Genomic DNA, 20906 nt, shown 5'->3' on the forward strand with positions numbered 1-20906 from the left:
ACCTTATAATACACATAGATAATAAAACCAACGTGCACAGAGAGAATGCTTTAATATCTCAGCATTGCAGATGGGGATTTTTTTTTTAAAAATATAATAGTCGAAAGTGATTCAAAGAAAATATTTGAAAATTCATCAGAAACTCTCTCTTCTTACGCCCTCTGTGGATTAAATGGCCGCACCTCACTGGCTCTTTTCATGTAGGATTTAAGTTCAATCCTGATGTCTCTCATATAAGGTGGCTGTGAATGTACAATTACAGGGGAAAAGCTATCACCGGAGTTCATACCCGCTTTCGACAGAGAGAGAGAGAGAGAGAGAGAGAGAGAGAGAGAGAGAGAGAGAGAGAGAGAGAGAGAGAGAGAGCGAGGTGTAGACAGAGGGGAGAAATGAATTTGTGGATAAGTCTTGAGTCTGTTCATCCAAGGATGTAATCAAATCATGGGTTTGTGATAAAAAAGAACAATACCCCATGAGCTGTTTGTTCTTCTAAGAACACACTGTTCTCCTTGTGGGCACATAGAGCACACAGATTTTAGCCACAGTAGCACCTCATGATGTCTCCAGGATAAAGATATCACAAGTTGTGTGTGTATGTGTATGTTTGTGTGTGTGCTTGCGTGCATGTATGCAGTCTGTGTGTGCCTCTGTGTGCGTCAGACGGGGGCAGACTGTCAAGGTTCAGCTCAGTCTGACCTGAGCCACTACCTGAGCAGAGGGGCTCTGGACATATTTTAGCTCCCTTTGTCTGTGACAAATGGCTGAGCTCTAAAAGCCCTGTCCATGGTGCTGAAGGCTGCAGTGGTGAATGAGGCGGGTCCTGTCTGATAAATCCTCCATGTCACTCTGCCCCTGACAAACATTCATCATGTCATGGTATTTTTATGTTCGGGACTCCAGCATCGGATCCTTAATGAAACAAATATAATGCGATTTCCCCGATTTCGACTGCTTTGGAGCGAGATTTAACCGGCAGACTTCCCTTGCAGAGCGTTGTCATTGGGACATTATGTCCTTCCGCTCTGGTTCTCTACATGGCTGTGTTACTGACCTTGCTGGGCTTTTTCAGACCACGGACCTCTGTCTAAAGAATGAACATGTTCCTAATGAGCCAGTTAATGGGGCTGTATTAGGGTGTATCTGGGAATAACAATGTAGGCTCAAATACATACACAAACTCATATAATACAGGATATTCACATTGTGTTAAAACAGGCTTTTTTGCTCTTATATGAAATGCTGTGTGATCATTATCAAGGTTTCCTGGCAATATAAAGGTCAGGAACACAAAAGGTTGCAGGAAATGTCACATCACAAGGCTGTATAGTGTTTTCATCAAGTCCACTGTGATGATTATCATGTTGAGTGATAATACAATTCTTTCAGCACTTTCAGGCGGGAGTAACCCTATGATTGCAAAGAAACGTTGACGTTTTTTTTTTTTTTTCTCAGCACAGATTCTTATCTCAGTCCCAGTTGTGCCCAGATATCACAGAGAGTACAGTCAATATAAAAATGGCTTTAATAATTTTACACCCAAAGCAAGAACACAACGTTTTTAAAATGTTTATATGCCAAAAATACTAAGAATGTATTTTCACTAAAAGTACTTGAGATTAGCTTGTGAGTCTGAAGATATGACATGGCCTTGTTGTTATTTCTCTGCAGTAGTTCTTATGTACTTCTTGTGTACTTCTTGTGTACTTCTTGTAGTAGGCACTTACCGGGGCATAACAACCCACTGAGCACTGACGTCCGTTCAACATCTAGTTTAGATTTTCATTTGGTTGAGTTATCAACTAATGTGAATTAAATGTGAAATCAACAAAAAATTCCACCATGTCATTGTATTTAGGTTAAACATTGGGGGGGAAAGACAAAATACCTGTTGATGCCATTTTTCAAATCCAATCAGTTTTCCACGTTGATTCAACGTCATCACATGACATTTTTGTTGTTGTTGAAATTAAGTGGAAACAATGTTGATTTAACCAGTTTTTGCCAAGTGGGAAACCACTGTTCGTCATTCCTCTCTAGGAGATGTCAGGACAGACAACAACATTCAGACCATGAACTCACCATCAACTCAACGTCTGCCTCGTCAAGATTCTTAAATTCTTCTGCAAACACTTGCAAACAACCCTTTCTTAAATGCCCTCTCTATATACTGTACCCATACGCAGTATAATTGTATTTAGCATGATGATGTTGTTATTATGAGAGTGATTTGTTTCTGCCATTATTAATATCACACCAGTTTACTGTCCAGATATTACACCAGAGGATTTATGTTTACATTAGCGGATAGAATATATAACAATTTATCCATGAAAAAAACACAAATCCTCTCTTTCTAAATAGAAAAAAGGGTATATTCATCAAACGTTTTACACTATAGTCATTATTATCATCGTCTATTCTACTACATAGTTCCTCCGTTATAGACAGTTGTCATCTCCAGCTCGCCTATGGATGTTGTACAGCACAGACGCTATTGCTTGGGGACCGCAAGGAGAGAACACACTTAGCAGTCAATTACAAGAGAGAGAGAACACCATCGTCCTCATCTTCTCTTACTCTATCTGTACTCCGTGAAGAACCCAGGGATGTCGAAACTGTGTGTTTTAGCTGGAAAAACGATCTCCCTGGTGGTGTTAGCTTGATAAAGCAATTGAATTGTTATAGAGCCCCCACGTCCGATACTATGTTGTAACCGAGAGAGTGGTCTGTCTCCCTCCTACCGGTTACTCCTCAATTCAACGATGGTGTATATTTTCCCAGAATGTCAGAGTCAAAGCTTAAAGGATGCAGATGCACATTTTAAAACAGTTTACTGCAAGCTTCTCCTTTTTTTATACACCTTGTCCATTCTTTGCGTTTTTGTGGTAAGCTCCACGGGGGTTTAGTTCTTTAAAAGGCATTGTCAGATACATTTATGACTGTGGGTTTCACTTCCACCGCGGTTGGCAGTCCTTTCCCTGAGACCCACAGCCTCGTAAAAGGAGAGTGCAGGCCAGCCACCGGCGTCAGGGACACTTTGGAGCGGCATTTCCTTAAATCCCCACAAAGGTGGTGGTTCCTCAGAGACACATAAATAAGCAGACAGGCCACTGAAATCACGGCGAGAAGCACACCAAAGACAGCGATTACTGCCGCGTGCCACTTTTCAGTGTCCTTGGCCGCCAGCTCTAATCCCTTTGTGGTGACATTGACACATTTGGTGTCGTGTTTGTAGAGGATGCCGCGGATGTCCACACACACCTTGTACTGGGTGGCGGGAGTCAGATGTGTGAGATTGTACACTTTCACATCAGACGGTACACGTGCAGTGAACGCCATGGTCGGGCGGTTGGGGTCGGAAGCCGTGTACCACTTTATGTTAGGAGCCAGACCGCCATGGGCGGCTTTCCAGGCCACCAGGACCGAGTTGGTCTGCACTGATTTGATGTTGACGTCCAAAGAGCCGTTGGCAGGACGGGGGAAGTATCCATCCACCTCCACAGAGACTGACTTCAGGTCTGCGCCGACCAGATTGTGGGCAACACAGGTGTACAGTCCAGCCTCGTTCTCTGTTATGTCGTAGATGTCAAATGTTCCTTCTGGGTGCATGTAGTACTTATCTGAAACGGTATTGGGCAGGACCCTGGTACCAGAAGGTGTGATCCAGTAGATGTCCGGTTCGGGTTCGGCAAAGGCCCGGCAGTGGAGCGACACCGAACTCCCGTTGTCAACGCTAACGTGCCCGGGCATGCTTTCAGGGGAGATGAGAGGCAGACAGATCTCTGTCATCTCCCTGAAGTGGACCTGCCGGACATGCTGGCCCTCATACTCGGGAGGCTCGACGCAGAAGAGTGAATCCGGTTCCATGAAGCGTATGTTGGTCTTGTTCATGTTCATCCAGCGGACCACACAGTCGCAGCGGATGGGGTTGCTGTGCATGCTCACCTCCCGCAGGTTGGGGAGGGACTCCACGGTAATCCTGTGTAGGGCGCTGAGTGCGTTCCCATTCAGCATCAACGTCTCCAGCCTGGGCAGTTTGTAGAAGGCATTGGGGTGGATGTAGGAGAGCTTGGGATTGTTGGTGGCCTCAATCTTAGTCAGTTCGGGGAGGTTGTTTAGGGCGAAGCTGTCGATAGAGACCAGTTCCGGCATGCTGTTAATTCCCAGCTCTTTGAGGTGGAGCATGTCTGCAAAATCTCCCCTCTGAATCCTCCCGATGGGATTCTTGTTAAGATCCAGAAACTTGAGGTTCTTTAAGTTCCGCAGAGCTGCGTGGGGAACTTCGGGAAAGGTGTTGTCGTAGAACGAGATGCTCTCCAAGTTGTCGAGGCCAGATAGAGCGCCGTCGGGTAACTGCGATAGGTTCATCCTGGTCAGAACTAGACTTCTGAGATTACGAAGGGGCTTGAAGTTCATGTCTTGAACGGAGGTTATCGGATTCTCCCCAATCATGAGTATTTCCAGATTGGGTATGGTGTCGAACCACTCACTACTCATCGTCTGCAGCTTGTTGGAGTTGAGGTGGAGCCGGAGGAGATTGTGGAGGCCCTGGAATGCTGTGGGGGAGATGGATGAGATCAGGTTGTGGTTCATGTAAAGCTCCTGAAGGTTGGCCAGCTCTGCCAGGCAGCTATCTGGGAGCTGGCGTATCCAGTTCTCCTCCATGTGTAAGGACAGCAGCTGAGGCAGCCGCCCGAGGTGGATGTCACTCATTGAGGATAAGTTGTTTTGCGACAAGTCAATCTCTGTGATGTTGGCCAGGTAATCCAAAGATTTCTCAATCTTTGCAATGTTGTTGGTCTGCAGCAATAGCACTTGTGTGTCCGTTGGTAATCTCCCAGGCAGAGTGAAAAGTCCCAAGTCATTACAGTCAACAATTGGGGCCTCCATGTAGACGGAGCTGGGAGAGAACCAGGGTCTGATCTCACACACACATAGCTGAGGGCAATCGACTCTCTCCTCAGAGGCCAGAACAAAGGCAGTCATGGCAAGGCCCACGAAGAAACGATCCACAAATGACACGTCCTTCATATTGGCCCGATTCCCTCCAGTAAGTAATTGGTCTTTGTAGATTAAGTGGTCTGAGCTGTTAACTTCACAAATAATTCATCATTTGTTGCTGTTGCTATAGCGACTCACTACCTCCTACTGGTAGGGAGGGTATCCCGGGGGGATTTTGTTTTGTTGTGGTTGTGCTGGTGTGGCCGCTCAATTTTCCCTCCTGGGCATACAGGTTGGGGTCAAGACTTTGGTTGTGCAGGCCCAAGTAGATGACGATGAACATATACCTCAGGAAGCTACTGTCCTGCTAAGCACATCTGGGTTAGCCTCCATTAACGCTCTGCTTTCTTTTGAAGATGAATCACATCCATCTCTCTGCCTCGTTACTAGCTCCCAGCATTGTTTAAATGAGTCCATTCCCACCTGTAAAAGAAGAGGGGGAGAAAAACTGTAAATACCATGACAGAAAACCTGGGTTCTTTATACAAAAGGGGATTTAGGCACATTGACATTTGTTATAGAGGCACATGGATGTGTGTTGACATTTACATTGCACGGCCCTTCAAGACACATCAGCATGGATTCAGATCTGCTTGACCTATTACATGTCATTTGGGGTCAGTTCTGTGCCCTCCTGATATAGCATTAAAGGATACATTTAGGAGGCTTGAGTGCCTTTAGAGTTAAAGCGAGAAGTCTTTATTCAATTCTTAAATGGCAGGTTGCATAGGATTAACGAGATACTTCAGGATTTTGGCAATGTGGCCCTTTATCAAGAGTCAGATGAACTCATGGATACCATTTTTATGTCTGTTTGCATTTTTGTATTTTATTCTAACTACCCGTGATGTTTTTGCCTTTAGGCCTGGCTCGCAGTCTACGTTCCAATTCATCCCAAAGGTGTACGATGGGGTTGAGGTCAGGGCTCTGTGCAGGCCAGTCAAGTTCTTCCACACCAATCTCTATAAAACATTTCTGTATATGGACCTCACTTTGTGCATGGGAGCGTTGTCATGCTGAAAGAGGAAAGGGCCTTCCCCAAACTGTTGCCACAAAGTTGGAAGCACAGAATCCTCTAAAATGTCATTGTATGTTGTAGCGTTAAGATTTCCCTTCACTGGAACTAAGGGGCTTAGCCCGAACCATGAAAAACAGCCCAGACCAGTATTCCTCCTCCACCAAACATTACAGTTGGCACTATGCATTGGGGAAGGTAGCGTTCTCCTGGCATCTACCAAACCCAGATTCATCCACTGGACTGCCAGATTGTGAAGCGTGATTCATCACTCCAAGAGTCTATCTTCGATCTTAGGCTTGTGCGTGGCTGCTCAGCCATGGAAACCCATTTAATGAAGCTCCAGCGGCAGTTTGTAGCTCAGTAGTGAGTGTTGTGCTTCAGCACTCAGCGGTCCCATTCTGTGAGCTTGTGTGGCCTACCACTTCGCTGCTGAGCCGTTGTTGCTCCTAGATGTCTTCACTTCACAATAACTGCACTTACAGTTGACAAGGGCAGCTCTAGCAGGGCAGAAATTTGACAAACTGACTTGTTGGAAAGGTGGCATCCTATAACAGTACCACGTTGAAAGTCACTGACCTCTTCAGTAAGGCCATTCTACTGCCAATGTTTGTCTATGGAGATTGTATGGCCGTGTGCTCGATTTTATACACCTGTCAGCAACGGATGTGTCTGAAATTGCCGAAACCACTAATTTGAAGGGGTGTCCACATACTTTTCTATACATAATGTTTATTACTAGGGAAAATACGGATGGGAAAAACATGAAGCAAATGTAGTAAAAAGTACCTCTTTCATTTACAAGTACTCATGAACACTTCACGCTATGAAAATGAATATTTATCAGCATGCATTTTCACAAAATATTGCTGCGTTTCTGTATATTGTTTCCTCTCTTTGCTTCCCTCTCTACAGTTAGGCTGCTGCTCCTTGTCATTTGTCATACATAAACACTTTTTACTGAACAACTGGGTTTGATGGTGCTTGTCATAACCTGGGCTGCAGAGCAACAAAACGCCAGACAGAGCCACAAGACGGAGAGAAGAAAAAGGGAAAGGGAGAAAGAGAGAAAGATAGGGGGAACGAGAGAGAGAGAGAGAGAGAGAGAGAGAGAGAGAGAGAGAGAGAGAGAGAGAGAGAGAGAGGGGGGGTGCACTGCACCAGAGACATTCCATCATCCTCATTTCTGTTTCCACCCCAGTACTCCGAGACTACGATGGAGAGGAGCAAGTCCGAACGGTGCTACAAAAACACCGCAGTCAGCCACGATGGCAAAACACTGCCCACTGTTGGAGTGTGTGGCTGAGAATGTGGTTTTCGATGAGGTAGGACGAGGGGTGAGGGTGGAAGAGCGGTGAGAGAAGGTGGGGGGCACCTGGCACTTTAATAAGTGGTATACCCAGAGCAATCTGAAAAACATGGTTACCCTCGCTTTCCCTCGGGAAGCAATGACTCTCCTTGTAATAGCTCTGCGCTAAAATCTTCACTTACAACTGTAATGTTCTTCTATGGTGTTTTGGGTTCTCACCCCCTGTTTCCTCTTATTCCTGTGTTTACTAATCACAATTAGAGGCACCTTAATGTGTCGGGGCTAAGCGTTACTGCATCCATCGCATGTTCCATCACAGCGGGTAGCCATTGTTGGATCCCATAGGGTCTGCTGCGTTGTTATACTGTTGGTCACCCGCCTTGCCTGCTAATTGGCTAAATAAGACATTCATTGGATATGACTTCCATTGGGTGATCAATATCTTTGCGAGTCAACCGGGCCCCTTCACTGCAGCCACAAAATGGAGGCTTTGAACATACAGTCAGAACGAGGAATCTGGGGGGGGGGGTCTGTAAAAAAAAAAAAAAGACAAAAGAAGGAGCTGCCACACAATACATTCAATGGAACCATACTTTCTTCCTGGATTCCTTCAGATTTGGCACGGTGATATGGCATCCGGATGTTGGAACGGTTAGCAAGGTAGCCTGAAGTGCTGAGGTGTTGATTGTACAGCGGAACAAAGCACTGTGTTCATGTCCATTTAACGTCAGTTCTTCATAATCCCTCCGACACATGAAATGTAGGCTATTGTATGATTATTTTGAGGTTAGAGGTGGATTTCAAATGGTGTGGTGTACCTGGATAACATAACAGCGTTTGCTCAGTACTTACTCATGTGTGAGTAAATTGGAGTTATGATAATCGCAACTTGATTCATGAAAATGGAAGTTTTGCCCTACAATTTATTTCTGGCTGTGTTCACACCATGCATAATATTTTCTTAGCCTCTCCCATTGTGTAATGACAAGAGGGCTAGAACTATTCCACACACTGCAGCGCTGTTGCTTTTCCCTCCACACATAATCATAAATAATACAGGTGGTTAGCCTTCACTTATGGACAAGGTTAAACTTCCCGAGTACCAGTACTTTAGGGAAGTCAGATGATCTATTGTATGAGTGTGCATCGAGCGTCCTATTTAATAAATGAATTGCAACATCACACAGAATGTTGAGAGACGGGTGTTATTGGTGATGTGCTCTTTGGCGATACTGTTCAATCAACAATAAGCTTCAAAATGTTCAGACATCCCTTCTAAAACGAACCTAATTCAACCCCCATGCTCTCTCTGCTTTTCTGCTGATGCTGACCACTTTCATGATAGAAACAAAATACCTGAATTACTTCAACATTATATCTGTAACTTAATCATGTTAAGTAAGTCCACTTACTAATGTTTAATTCATGACCCAACGGTGAGGTGGATGTCTCCGTGCTCTGCTGCTCTACTGTCCAACAGAACATTAAGAGACATTCGTCTGGGGACAGGGAAACGGGGAATTGGAGGTGACACCGACGGAACCTTCAAGCCAGGCTACAGCATTTGAAACGTTTAGGACGATGCCTGCTTCATAAGAAAATGGTGTAAAAGAGATGACGATACGAAATCACTAGGTTTAAATAGCCCATTCAACGGTATTCAGTCTCCTAGCCTTATAATCCAAACGTGAGAAAGTGGACATGTTGGAAATACTACCCCACGCACTGTGTAAGGTAGGAATATCCTCTAGCTCCTGTAAACTACACACTACACACAGCCTGCAACAGTGTGTGTGGCAAAAGGCTCGTACACTTAACTACTGTCCGTAGACCAGAATTCAAGTGTTTACAGCACTTGAACTAACACGTCAGTGTGAAATCAGGTCAAGTTGGTTTTCCCCCCTTTCAATACAGAATTAATTTGCCCCACAATATACTGTTTAATTACCAGTAGTTAACAGGAAGGAATAGGGAAAATAGTAAAAAATAGTAAAAAATGACTGCCAGGGTCTCAATACCATCACATTAACCTCCAGTGACCTGAGGAAGTCGTAATGGCATTAAACACCTTAGCCCAAGACAGATGAGGGAAATCAGCCTTAACCCATTTAAGCTGAGGTGAAAACAAGAGTTCCAAGGAACAAAGAGGGGAGGAGGGAAAACTGGAGCTTGTTTGGCGTTAAGTGGCAATAACTTGCATAACGCCTCGCGGTTCTCCGACAAAGAGGAATGCGGTTAATACCGAAGCCAAATGGAATTATAAGACGGATGCTCCTAATCAGAGTTCTGATGCAGTGCAGCATCAACAGAAGGGAGAAAGGCGAAGGGAGAAATAGAACTCTGGATTTGTCCTATATGTCCTATGTACTAAAACTTTTCATTTGGCTCTTCGCTACGGCATTTTGGATTTGAGAACAAAAGTTTTATATGAGGTGACAGTACAGAATGTCACCTGTAATTTGAGGGGATTTTCTTACATACAGTATCTGTTTTACCATGCTGTGCTGTCATGTGTTTTGACTAAATGTAATACACTATAAATACATTTGTCCAAATATTTATGACGCCTTCAAATGAGTGGACTACATATCTACTCGCTAGGGCTGCTGAATAAACTGCACCTCCCAAAAACAGCGTGAAACTTATACAAAAAATAGGAACGCAAGGTTTTGTCGTTGTAGTTTTTTACAGAGATGTTTGGGGATCGACTAGGAATGCCTTGTCACTGCCATACACCGTGCCGAGAGACAATAGTTTCTTCTCCTTAATGAGTATGGATCAGAGTACATCCCCAATGATTTCTAGAACACCAACACATTCCAACTGTTCTGATTGGTCCTAGAAAGCAGCATTTTGAAAATTCTTAATTGGCTTTGATGCTCTGATTGGTTTAGAGATGATCCAATAACTGATGACTTTGTTTAGTACAACACCCCTCGTTTTCTCATTACCCCAAACGACTTCAACGATGGCAGTCTCAGACCGAGGTACGTAGTGAACATAGAGAAGCGGAAGAATTCCGTCCGGACTCTGTGACGGTATAACTCAGCCATCCTGCTGTGGCTCAGCTCATCCTCAAGCAGCCAGCCTGCACTGTTCGTTTTGTGGCTAACTGCTTGTTTTTAAGTGAATTCCTAGTCTGGGGAGGTCGGCTGGGGTCAAGTGGAGAGGAGGGGGGATCTGGAGAGGATTACTGTTGAACATGTACCTGCCACTTGTTTATGCCAATGTATTTATTAGTATGGAGGTGGAACGGGGATGTTGCGTTAGATCAACAAGATGTTGATTAAATGGATATTTCTCAACAGCATTAGAAACGTGGTCAAATTAGGCTGGGATCGCAAGGTGAGGAATATAGAGATCATTACGTTGGCAGTGTGCAGTCGCTAGTTGTTATGATGTAAGTAATGAAAGGTACTGTCTCACGTATGAAATAAACATTACATTCTGTTCTGATCACGGGTTAGAAAAAACCCCGGGATGTACAGTAGATTCCCAAAATGAAACGGTGGATGTACTGCATCTATCGTAGGTGTTGAAAGGGAACATATTGGCCCTCAGGGATGTGATTATGTAGCCTATACCGTTTAGCCGGTAACAAGGAAGTATGATATCTGCTGAAAGGTAGACATTACCCTGGCAGGGCAAAACTGTTTCCCCGACATAAAGGTCATACGTAACTGGAAAGTAGGGCAGCAGAGGAATTGCCTCCTTTTTTGCAGGAGAAATGGCCTGTGTATTTAAGAAATGGTTCACAGGAATTCTGATCCATTGGTTATAATCCTCAAAGGCTCTCTCTTCACCCCTACTCCCTCTCTCTCTCTTCCTCTCCCGCTCTCTCCCTCTAATATCTCCCTTCCCTTCTCTCTTCTCATCCTACTCTCTCTCTTAACCACCTCCTCCCTCTCTCTCACTTCCTCTCCCGCTCTCTCCCTCTACTATCTCCCTTCCCTTCTCTCTTCTCATCCTACTCTCTCTCTCTCTCATTTCCTTCTCTCTTCTCATCCTACTCTCTCTCTCTCTCTCTCTCTCTCCCTCATTTCCTTCTCTCTTCTCATCCTACTCTCTCTCTCTCTCTCTCTCTCTCTCTCATTTCCTTCTCTCTTCTCATCCTACTCTCTCTCTCTCTCTCTCTCTCTCTCTCTCTCTCTCTCTCTCTCTCTCTCTCTCTCTCTCTCTCTCTCTCTCTCTCTCATTTCCTTCTCTCTTCTCATCCTGCTTTCTCTCATTCTTCTCTTCCCCAAATAAAACCACCATAGTGGGTTCCTCTCCTCTCCACCTCCACTCCTCCCCTCTTCTCCATTCAACCCATTAGCATCACTATCTCCAATAGAGGAAAGGCACTGTGTCTCCCTGACCTGCCTGTTTGACCGCCTGATTCCTCCCAGTCACCATGCCTGTCTGCCTGGCTGGCTATGTGCTGCATGGATAAGCGCATTGGTGGGTGGCTTTGTGAGCTTCCTGTCCCTTCCCCTGCCCTTCACCTCATTGATTTGCCATTACACTTTTTTTCTAAGGTCAGGGGAGAGTCCATTAAACGCTGGCTACTATGCAGTGTGTGTGCATAATTACGTTTTGTGTGGTGGTGTGAAAAGGGGAAAATGTTTCCCTTTACACCTGCTCTTGCATGGCCGCAAATCAGCAGCGAGTTACCAGTTAATGTGGAATCAATGTTCCAAATTAACCACAGGACACCCCAGGTCTGAGCTCAGCCTAGCTCAGCCGCGTGCCTCTCTTGCTCTACAGCCAGTGCCCTTGGGCTGAGTAAGGGAGAAACAGAGAGCACACACACAAAAATCACATGCACACAAACATTCGCCTACAGGCAACTACAGACCACACACGAATGGACACATGCATGCCAAGGCACACACACACATGCACGTGTATAAGCACATGTGCACAGGGAAGTTAGCCCATCTGAATGACAGAATAAGGCATCCTTTTATAATCGCACTAAGTCAGACATTGATAAGGTGAAAAACATGGTGAACACAGCAAATACTTATTTATCTCCCTAATGAAATCGAATGCTACCATGCTGTGCTGTCATGTGTTGCTGCCTTGCTATGTTTTTGTCTTAGGTCTTGTGTTGTCTCTCTTGTGATGTGTGTTTTGTCCTATATATATATTATTATTATTTTTATCCCAGCCCCCATCCCAGCAGGAGGCCTTTTGGTAGGCCGTCACTGTAAATAAGAATTTGTTCTTAACTGACTTGCCTAGTTGAATAAAGGTCACTCATCTACATAATTCTCCTTGCAGTTGTTAACCAGAATGAAAGGAGGCAGCGATATCACTCCAAGCCGGGAGGAAATTGAATCTGCAGGTGCAAATGTGGCATGTTTCCTCCCTTGGATAGATAGATGCACAGCTATCTATATTTATAGAAATAATATAGATCTGGTCAAGAGGCCACAAGCCTGCAGGGACGAGGTTTCCTTCAGCAGACAGAATCAATCTTTACACGCCACTGAAACGCATTTCATTTCAGCTCGGCCTTCTTCACTATGATTTAATGGCTCTGGTACCTATATTGTTTCCATTCGCCTGGGCTCCGAACAGGCCTGCGTAAGCACCTAGAAATGCAAGATGGTTTGCGATGGCTCGCTAGAGGTCTGTCTTTACTGACGTTGTCTAGTAACCGTGCACATTCACTGCCCTCCGTATGCATTTGGACAGTCAAGCTCAAATGACAAATGTATATAGTCCAGCATGTTGGATTTGAAATCAAATTGCTTTGATATGAGGCGACAGTATAGAATGTCACATTTTAATTTGAGGGTACGTTTATACATATCTGTTATACCATTTACTAATGACAAATTGACTTACAGTGTATCGAAGTAGTGACAAGTCTAGTATTTGGTCCCATATGTCGCACACTACATCAAGCTTGTGACTCTACAAACATGGATGCATTTGCAGTTTGTTTTGGTTGTGTTTAGGGTCACGTTTCGGGCCAATAGTAACTGAATGGTGAATGATGACTGGAGTCATTTTCTTTCCGAGTGACGTTTCTGAACACTTCTTACTGGATCCCGATAATGCCATGATTTTGAAAAATGATGAATGAATCATTAATAAAGATGATTGAGATTCCATTCAGAGGCTACAACAAAAGCCTCTAAACCTCTCACCATTATCAATAACAGAGGAGGTTAGCATTTTTTTGGGGGGGGGTATGATCTTTAGTCATGATTTTGCGGGTATGAGCATCATTAGTCATGATTCTTTCATGATTATCTAGAATCATGGTAGCATCCACATGAATGTAGAAGTGTTCGGGAACATCTATTTTTATTTACAATAAAATGTACTCCAAAATGACACAATACATTCACCATTCAGTTCCTGTTGGGCAAAACAAACAACCAAAACAAACTGCAAATGCAACCAACACGTTTGTAGAAGGTCAACTTTTGGCTATTGGTTATTGTGAGTGAATGGACCCGTAAATTATTGACTTGTGTCCACAACAATATCTCAGGTGAATAGGACATGCACAAATGTAATACACTTTAACTTAATTTTTCCAAATACTTATGACTTCTTCAAACGGGGGGGGGACTAGATACGTAAAGTTATTTCATTTCTTCATACTTGATATTTATGAAAATACCCTCAAATAATTCTGCACATTTGGTCCAATAGCCTCATATGAAACATTTAAATCACAAATCCAACATGCTAGAGTTCAGCGCCAAATGTAAACTATTAGCTTCACTGTCCAAGTACATACCCAGGGGAATGTGTGTCAGTGTGTTTCTGCGTGCGTGCGTACGTGTGCATGCATGTCCACTGTACGCGCGTGCGTGTGTGTCTGCGTGCGTGTGTAAGTCTATGATGCATGTGTCTGCGTCTCCGTAAATCCATCACTCTGTCTGGGTAGCTCACGATTGCGTGTCTGCCTGGGTCTCAGTGGTATCGTGTCACTCCTAAGCAATAGCTTCTCATTAGTGTATCCAGGGCTACACATATTCATCTTGAATATTACGGAACACATCGTCAGCACAGCAGCAATCCTCAGATGTCTCTCCTCGATTTGAAAAGGCATAGGTCCCTCTTATCATGTTCCCTCTCTGATTAAAATCTATTTTCCCTGAGACTTTAGGAGTTACCTTTCAACGGATGAAAGGGTATCGCTACATTTCAACAACCTTTTCAGACAGGATTAGAACATCCTGTCTGTTTACATGCTGTGTCATTGATGCAGGTAAACAACAACACTTTGATTTTGAATTTATACGTGCTTTTCTTAATGTGTGCCCAACCCAAATCTGTTTGTAAGCAGAAGGCTGTCAGCTATGTTGGGCTGTTACTATACTTGTGTGCTTGAATGCCTGAACTCTTCCCCTCTATCTGTCTGTCTGCACCACTGTTTACATGCTGTGTATTCAGGTATCAGAATCAAACCAGGGGCTTCTTGTAATACATCATTATGCAACTAACAAGTCATAAGGCGCAGTGTATTTTGACATTGAGTATAGGACTGAGAGTTAAACCCACACATCTTTGCTCCTCTTCATAGATAGATAGCCTAGAAAATTGTACTCAGGGTACATGTAAATTCTCCTCTAAATACATACACCCACACGCTGGCACACTTCACTGTATTAGGCTATTGTGTGAGAGAAACCTATTTAAATCCTGTTTCATATAGGCCCAATGTAATGTAGCCCTAACTTGATCAATAGACCTGTTAACACTGTACTCTGCTGCAAGAGTTGTTGGGGGAAAAAAGAGTTGTTGGGGAAAAAATAGTTGTTGGGGGAAAAATAGTTGTTGGGGGAAAAAAGAGTTGTTGGGGAAAAAAGAGTTGTTGGGGAAAAAAAGTTGTTGGGGAAAAAGTTGTTGGGGGAAAAAAGAGTTGTTGGGGGAAAAAAGAGTTGTTGGGGGAAAAAAGAGTTGTTGGGGGAAAAAAGAGTTGTTGGGGGAAAAAAGAGTTGTTGGGGGAAAAAGCAATGATGTATTTTGAACTAAATGAAATCACCATTTGACTTGAGGATTTTTATTCCCACCTGAGAGGGAGAAGTAATTCTATGTTTAGGGCTCCGACTCTTAAAATCCCAGGCTAAACACATAGCATTACAGATTAACCCAGTAAAGTGAATAGAAATACTCATTTAAAGAGAAGGGGATTATAGATAGGTTGGCTGACAACGTCACAAAAATGATGTGCACGCATTCGACGTGGACGAAGGAGCGTTTTGTTATGATTCTTGCTGGTCAAAAAGCTATCAACAATGACAAGAACCTACCATGTGGAGAATTCTACGTGGCTCGTTTCAGCTCGTTGTATGTTGTTATTGATACCATGTCTTGTTTTGAGGTGTTTTGACTGATGTCATGTCTATGCTAATATGGCAAAGCTTCTGCAAAAAAAAAAAACTTTGATGATGAATTTGAGAGACAACAAGTGCTCACTGTACAAATGCATTTATGTTTCCAATGAACATTTGGAGACTAAATGTAGTTTCAATGTTTTTAACAGTCTAAGTCTACCAACCCCGTCTGGTTTGCCCCATGTTGCTAAACAACCAACCCATCTATAAACTTACACAGAGCTCTGATGACAACATCAAAATGTAAGGTAAACAGTACTGTATGCATTGTACAGTAGACTAGGCTACATATGAATTGTGTTACATGGAGACCGGCTACTGTGCAAATACTCTGCTACACAGAGCGATGGAACGTGGTGGCCTTGGATAGGCGTGCCAGGCACACTGTTTGGTCTGCCATTTTCCCACCATAGGATGAAGATGGTCTCCATCAGAGGCCAATTACAATGCTAAAATGGTGGTTAGGTTTCATGGTGAGCATTGAGCAATGCTATATAATTTCATATTGAATAGCTGTTGGTTTGGCTTCTGTCTGGAAGAGGGGGGTTCTGGACCTACTGTGCCCATGTTCAGTATAAACTCCATTGGTGTTCAGAAGCACCAAGGTAGACTGACTCACTGATCCAGCAACAGGGTAAACACTGTCAATGGACAACTGTGCCTCATATATGGGATACACTATAGTCAACCTTACATGTTGACCTCCCATTGGAATATTCCATGAGTGTTGGAGAGAGAGAGAGAGAGAGAGAGAGAGAGAGAGAGAGAGAGAGAGAGAGAGAGAGAGAGAGAGAGAGAGAGAGAGAGAGAGAGAGAGAGAGAGAGAGAGAGAGATAGAAACGCCCCAATGCAGTTAAGGGATTAGAGACTCGCTGCTTCTCTCTCTAAATCCTGCAAGGTGTAGGTCAGGCTCCGCAGATATGTGGTTAAGTGATTGTGTTCAATGTGGACTATGCTCTGCAGCTAAGATGTCTCGCCGTGACAGGGGTAATTACGCAAAAGCTCCGGATGCAACGTGCAGAAATGGTGCTGAAGCGAATGGATCTATCTGATGCACCATGCATCGTGGGAGTGTGTGGTTTTGCGTGTGTGTTGTGTGTGTTGCGTACAGCCCCGGGATAGGCCTATTAGTTATTTCGTGGCAGGTAGCTACTGAGAACGAGTTATCTTTGATAGCAACAGGATGATTCAACGGAGAGCAAAGCGAGAGGGGAGGGAGAGTTTCTGAGACGTGCCTTGTGTGCGCGCTCTCTAAATGAATCGGCAACAGGACGCACATAATAGCATAAATATACGCACAAATCCACCTGCTTCACACACACAATATATATATATATATATATATATTCGACGTCGTATCTTTTTGGTGTGAATTCATTCATATTCCATTTCCATTATAAAGCACATTCTGCATAGTTGCGCAAAAGCTTTCCTGCCTCTGAAGGTTCGAGAACAATCAGTAGTAGCCTTCCAAGCTATCATGCTTGTCCGATTGTTACATTTGCAGTAAAACATAACGGTAACCATTTGGATACATACTATTTTATATAGCTTAGCAACACCTTTCTCGTTATACTATTATTTACTGAATCGTCAAAGCCTTCCCCAAACCAGATATTTCCCGTTAACTTCTGGGAAATACGTAGTGCAACAGTGGCGATATGGAATACGCTCCACATATCTGCTCTCTAGATGACTGTATACATATTGGAGAAAGGGGGGAACTCACCCGCAGTAGTCATCTTCATCGACCGATATGTATTCCCTATACCCCCATCTAGTGCACTGGTCCAGAGACGGAGGAGAGAAAGCGCGCAACACAGACAAGCCTAGACTGCAGCTTGTTATTTTTACGCAGTTGGAGAGACCAGAACCAGCTTTTCCTTCTTCCCAGTGTTGTTCCCTATCAGAAAACGGAAAGTCCACAAGCAGAGAGAGCTGTTGGGTTGGTAGAAGAGCCTCTATCCCCCGTGTCCTTTTCCGCGGTGGTTAACGGCGCATCTCCCCCTCGATCAGCTGTCACAGAGACATGGTGCTTTCTGCTCAACACTCATTAATTTCGGAACAACCCCGGCTCTCCAGAGAACAGCCAATAGCGTCAGAGATCCAGGCACGGCGCTCGCAGCATCCCGCGTCTGGTTGGTTGAATTCACACGTCTGTCCTTTCTTCGACCCTCTCTTCCAGGGAGTCTTGAAGCAATAAGGAGGGAAATGAGATGAGAGTGCAGGAAGAAAATGGATATCTGTACCTATTAGAGCTCGCGCTCGGACTGAGTCCCAGGGGGGTTTGAACACATTGTTCTACAAACGGATGTTCCTGCTGGGTCAGAGAGGTTATCCCTCACCTTGGAGAATGAGATATATCTCGCCTGTCGGAGTCCTGAAGTTCAGAAGCTCCGTTCCTGTGTGGTGTATCAGTGGTTTGGAACAGTCTGGATTCCCACACCCTCTGTGCATCAGGTCCTGGAGACATTTAGGACGTGTTGCTTTCCCTTTTGGTGCCATTTTGTCATAACATGCATTTATTAAGTAGTTACTGCCTTGTAATAACTCCTGGGATGAATCACGTAAAACATCATTTAGCTTCTCACAATGAGAAGTTCTCGACTTCTAAAGTGCCCTTACTTTGTCAAGGCTTCAGCGGCCATCAACACCCCTAGCTTTCAGAAAGGAGCCAACTCCATTTTCAGGGATGAATGAATTGTGAAGGAAGTTGTCCTTAAGCTGGCTTCGCACTTTTACCACCCATGCTCAGACCTTCAGAGTTGACCCAGAGGACTGCACACACACGCACACACACACACACACACACACACACACACACACACACACACACACACACACACACACACACACACACACACACACACACACACACACACACACACACACACACACACACACACACACACACACACTCTGACAACAGGGACATAGTTCATAATAAAACTCTCAATGGGGTGAATGGCAGTCATTTTATGTGGTGCATGACTAGTAGGGGAGAATGGGGTAAACTGAGCCAAAGTGTTAGTTGAGCCACCCATTGTTTCTAAACCATACACACCATGAATCATGTGACCAACTACACTACCAGTCAAAAGTTTTAGAACACCTACGTATTCAAGGTTTTTTCTTTATATTTACTATTTTCTACATTGCAGAATAATAGTGAAGACATCAAAACTATCAAATAACACATATGGAATCATGTCGTAACCAAAAAAGTGGTAAAGAAATCTAAATATATTTTATATTTGAGATTCTTCAAATAGCCACCCTTTGCCTTGATGACCGATTTGCACACTCTTGGCATTCTCTCAACCAGCATCACCTGGAATGCTTTACCAACAGTCTTGAAGGAGTTCCCACATATGCTGTGCAATTGTTGGCTGCTTTTCCTTCACTCTGCGGTCCGACTCATCCCAAACCATCTCAATGTGGTTGAGGTCGGAGGATTGTGGAGGCCAGGCCATCTGATGCAACACTCCATCACTCTCCTTCTTGGTTAAATAGCCTTTAACCAGCCTGGAGGTGTGTTGGGTCATTGTCCTGTTGAAAATGATAGTCCCACTAAGCCCAAACCAGATGGGATGGCTTATCTAACTCTGGGTTTCCATTCCTGTGGCGGTCCTCAAGAGAGACAGTTTCATCATAGAGCTTGATGGTTTTTGCGACTGCACTTGAAGAAACTTTCGAAGTTCCGGAAATTGGCTGTATTGACTGACCTTCATCACCTAATATAATGATGGCCTGTCGTTTCTCTTTGCTTGTTTGAGCTGTTCTTGCCATGATATGGACTTGGCCTTAACCAAATAGGGCTATCTTTTGTATACCCCCCTACCTTATCACAACACAACTGATTGGCTCAAATACATTAAGAAGGAAAGAAATTCCACAAATTAACATAAGAGGCCACACCTGTTAATTGAAATGCATTCCAGGTGACTACTTCATGAAGCTGGTTGAGAAAAAGCAAAGTGTGCAAAGCTGTCATCAAGGCAAAGGGTGGCTATTTGAAGAATCTCAAATATAAAATATATATTTGTTTAATACTTTTTTGGTTACAATATGATTACATATTTGTTATTTCATAGTTTTGATGTCTTCACTATTATTCTGTAATTTAGAAAATATTTTTTTAAATGTACAAAAAACTTGAATGAGTAGGTGTTCTGACCGGTAGTGTATTTAGAAAGAGGTCATCATTTCATGGCGTCTGTGAAGGACAAAATCCACATAGAAAAAGTGGTAAGCAAGTTAGGTCCAAAACACAGATTTTTACAAAGTCACATTAATGTATTGTGTTTTATGTTTCATGATGCTTGTATCTAAACCAAAGTAGATCATTTTAAGATTGTTCTATACATCAGTTGGGGTCCGATGTATACAATACGAGATTCTAAACCTAGCATGAAAGTTCATCATTGCAGTTGTGTGGGCTAATATAGTCAAAATGTTTCCCTTGGGGTAAATAGAGACAATGGCCACCATATCCGATACAAATGATGACATTTAGTCTGTTTTATGCCTAATATGCATAGTATCTTTGCAATGTGTCATGCATATGAACTCACGATAGTCCATTTTTATTGTTATAGAGCAGACATCATGCACCATGTATACAAACATAAAACAAGCAGGAGTCGAGGCCCCTTGAGGTTCTTGAAAGAGCAGCCAGGGAAGTGAAAGAAGGGAAGAAGTCCATTCGAGTAGCAGCAAGGGATGAACAAAATGGACTGAATGATAAGAGGGATATTGACAAAAAAAAGACAACGAACATGTACCTACATGAAAGAGAGGCAATGATAGAGTAGCAGAGGCACAGAAGGTCTAATCTGACGACATAGAGTCTGAGCTTGCTTAACATAATCGCAAATCTCCTGGTCCAGTCTCATGGGCTTCGAATGCAGAGAACTTTCCTACGAACTGGCACTTCGAAACAACGTCCCAGTCCCAGACAACTGGTCAAGCAATGGAAGGGTAAGTGATATTGAACAGAGATATCTATATTTAAATGTAGGCATACATTTAAGATATACAATGTACCACACCCTTGTTCCATGAATGAAACGTTGACCTACCAGCACAATCACCCACTGTCACAGGACACACCCACTTACCCCAAAGCGGCTCAACTTACCCAATATCCGGTGTTAGATGTGCCAAGAGGCCACTTTTTTTCGACAAGTTATGTTTTCAAATATGTTATGTTTACATGAATTCTCATTATTTCCAG

The 20906-nt window shown here is 43.6% G+C and overlaps 1 protein-coding gene across 1 annotated transcript; it reads right to left on the minus strand.

Annotated features, from left to right (window-relative positions):
• Positions 1 to 1504: 1504 nt before the first annotated feature.
• LOC123994654 (leucine-rich repeat neuronal protein 3-like) lies at positions 1505 to 17706 on the minus strand. The gene is made up of 2 exons (XM_046297510.1): positions 17400 to 17706; positions 1505 to 5424 (listed from the first exon to the last, which is right to left on the minus strand). The coding sequence occupies exon 2, from the start codon at positions 5029 to 5031 to the stop codon at positions 2911 to 2913; it is 2121 nt and encodes a 706-aa protein (XP_046153466.1). The 5' UTR covers positions 5032 to 5424; positions 17400 to 17706; the 3' UTR covers positions 1505 to 2910.
• Between the last annotated feature and the right edge of the window lie 3200 nt (positions 17707 to 20906).

Source organism: Oncorhynchus gorbuscha, linkage group LG14 (assembly GCF_021184085.1).
Source record: "Oncorhynchus gorbuscha isolate QuinsamMale2020 ecotype Even-year linkage group LG14, OgorEven_v1.0, whole genome shotgun sequence".
Classification (NCBI taxonomy): Eukaryota; Metazoa; Chordata; class Actinopteri; order Salmoniformes; family Salmonidae; genus Oncorhynchus; species Oncorhynchus gorbuscha.

Coding starts and splice junctions, on each gene's coding strand:
- LOC123994654 (XM_046297510.1), bottom strand. CDS start 5,031: ATGAAGGACGTGTCATTTGTGGATCGTTTCTTCGTGGGCCTTGCCATG.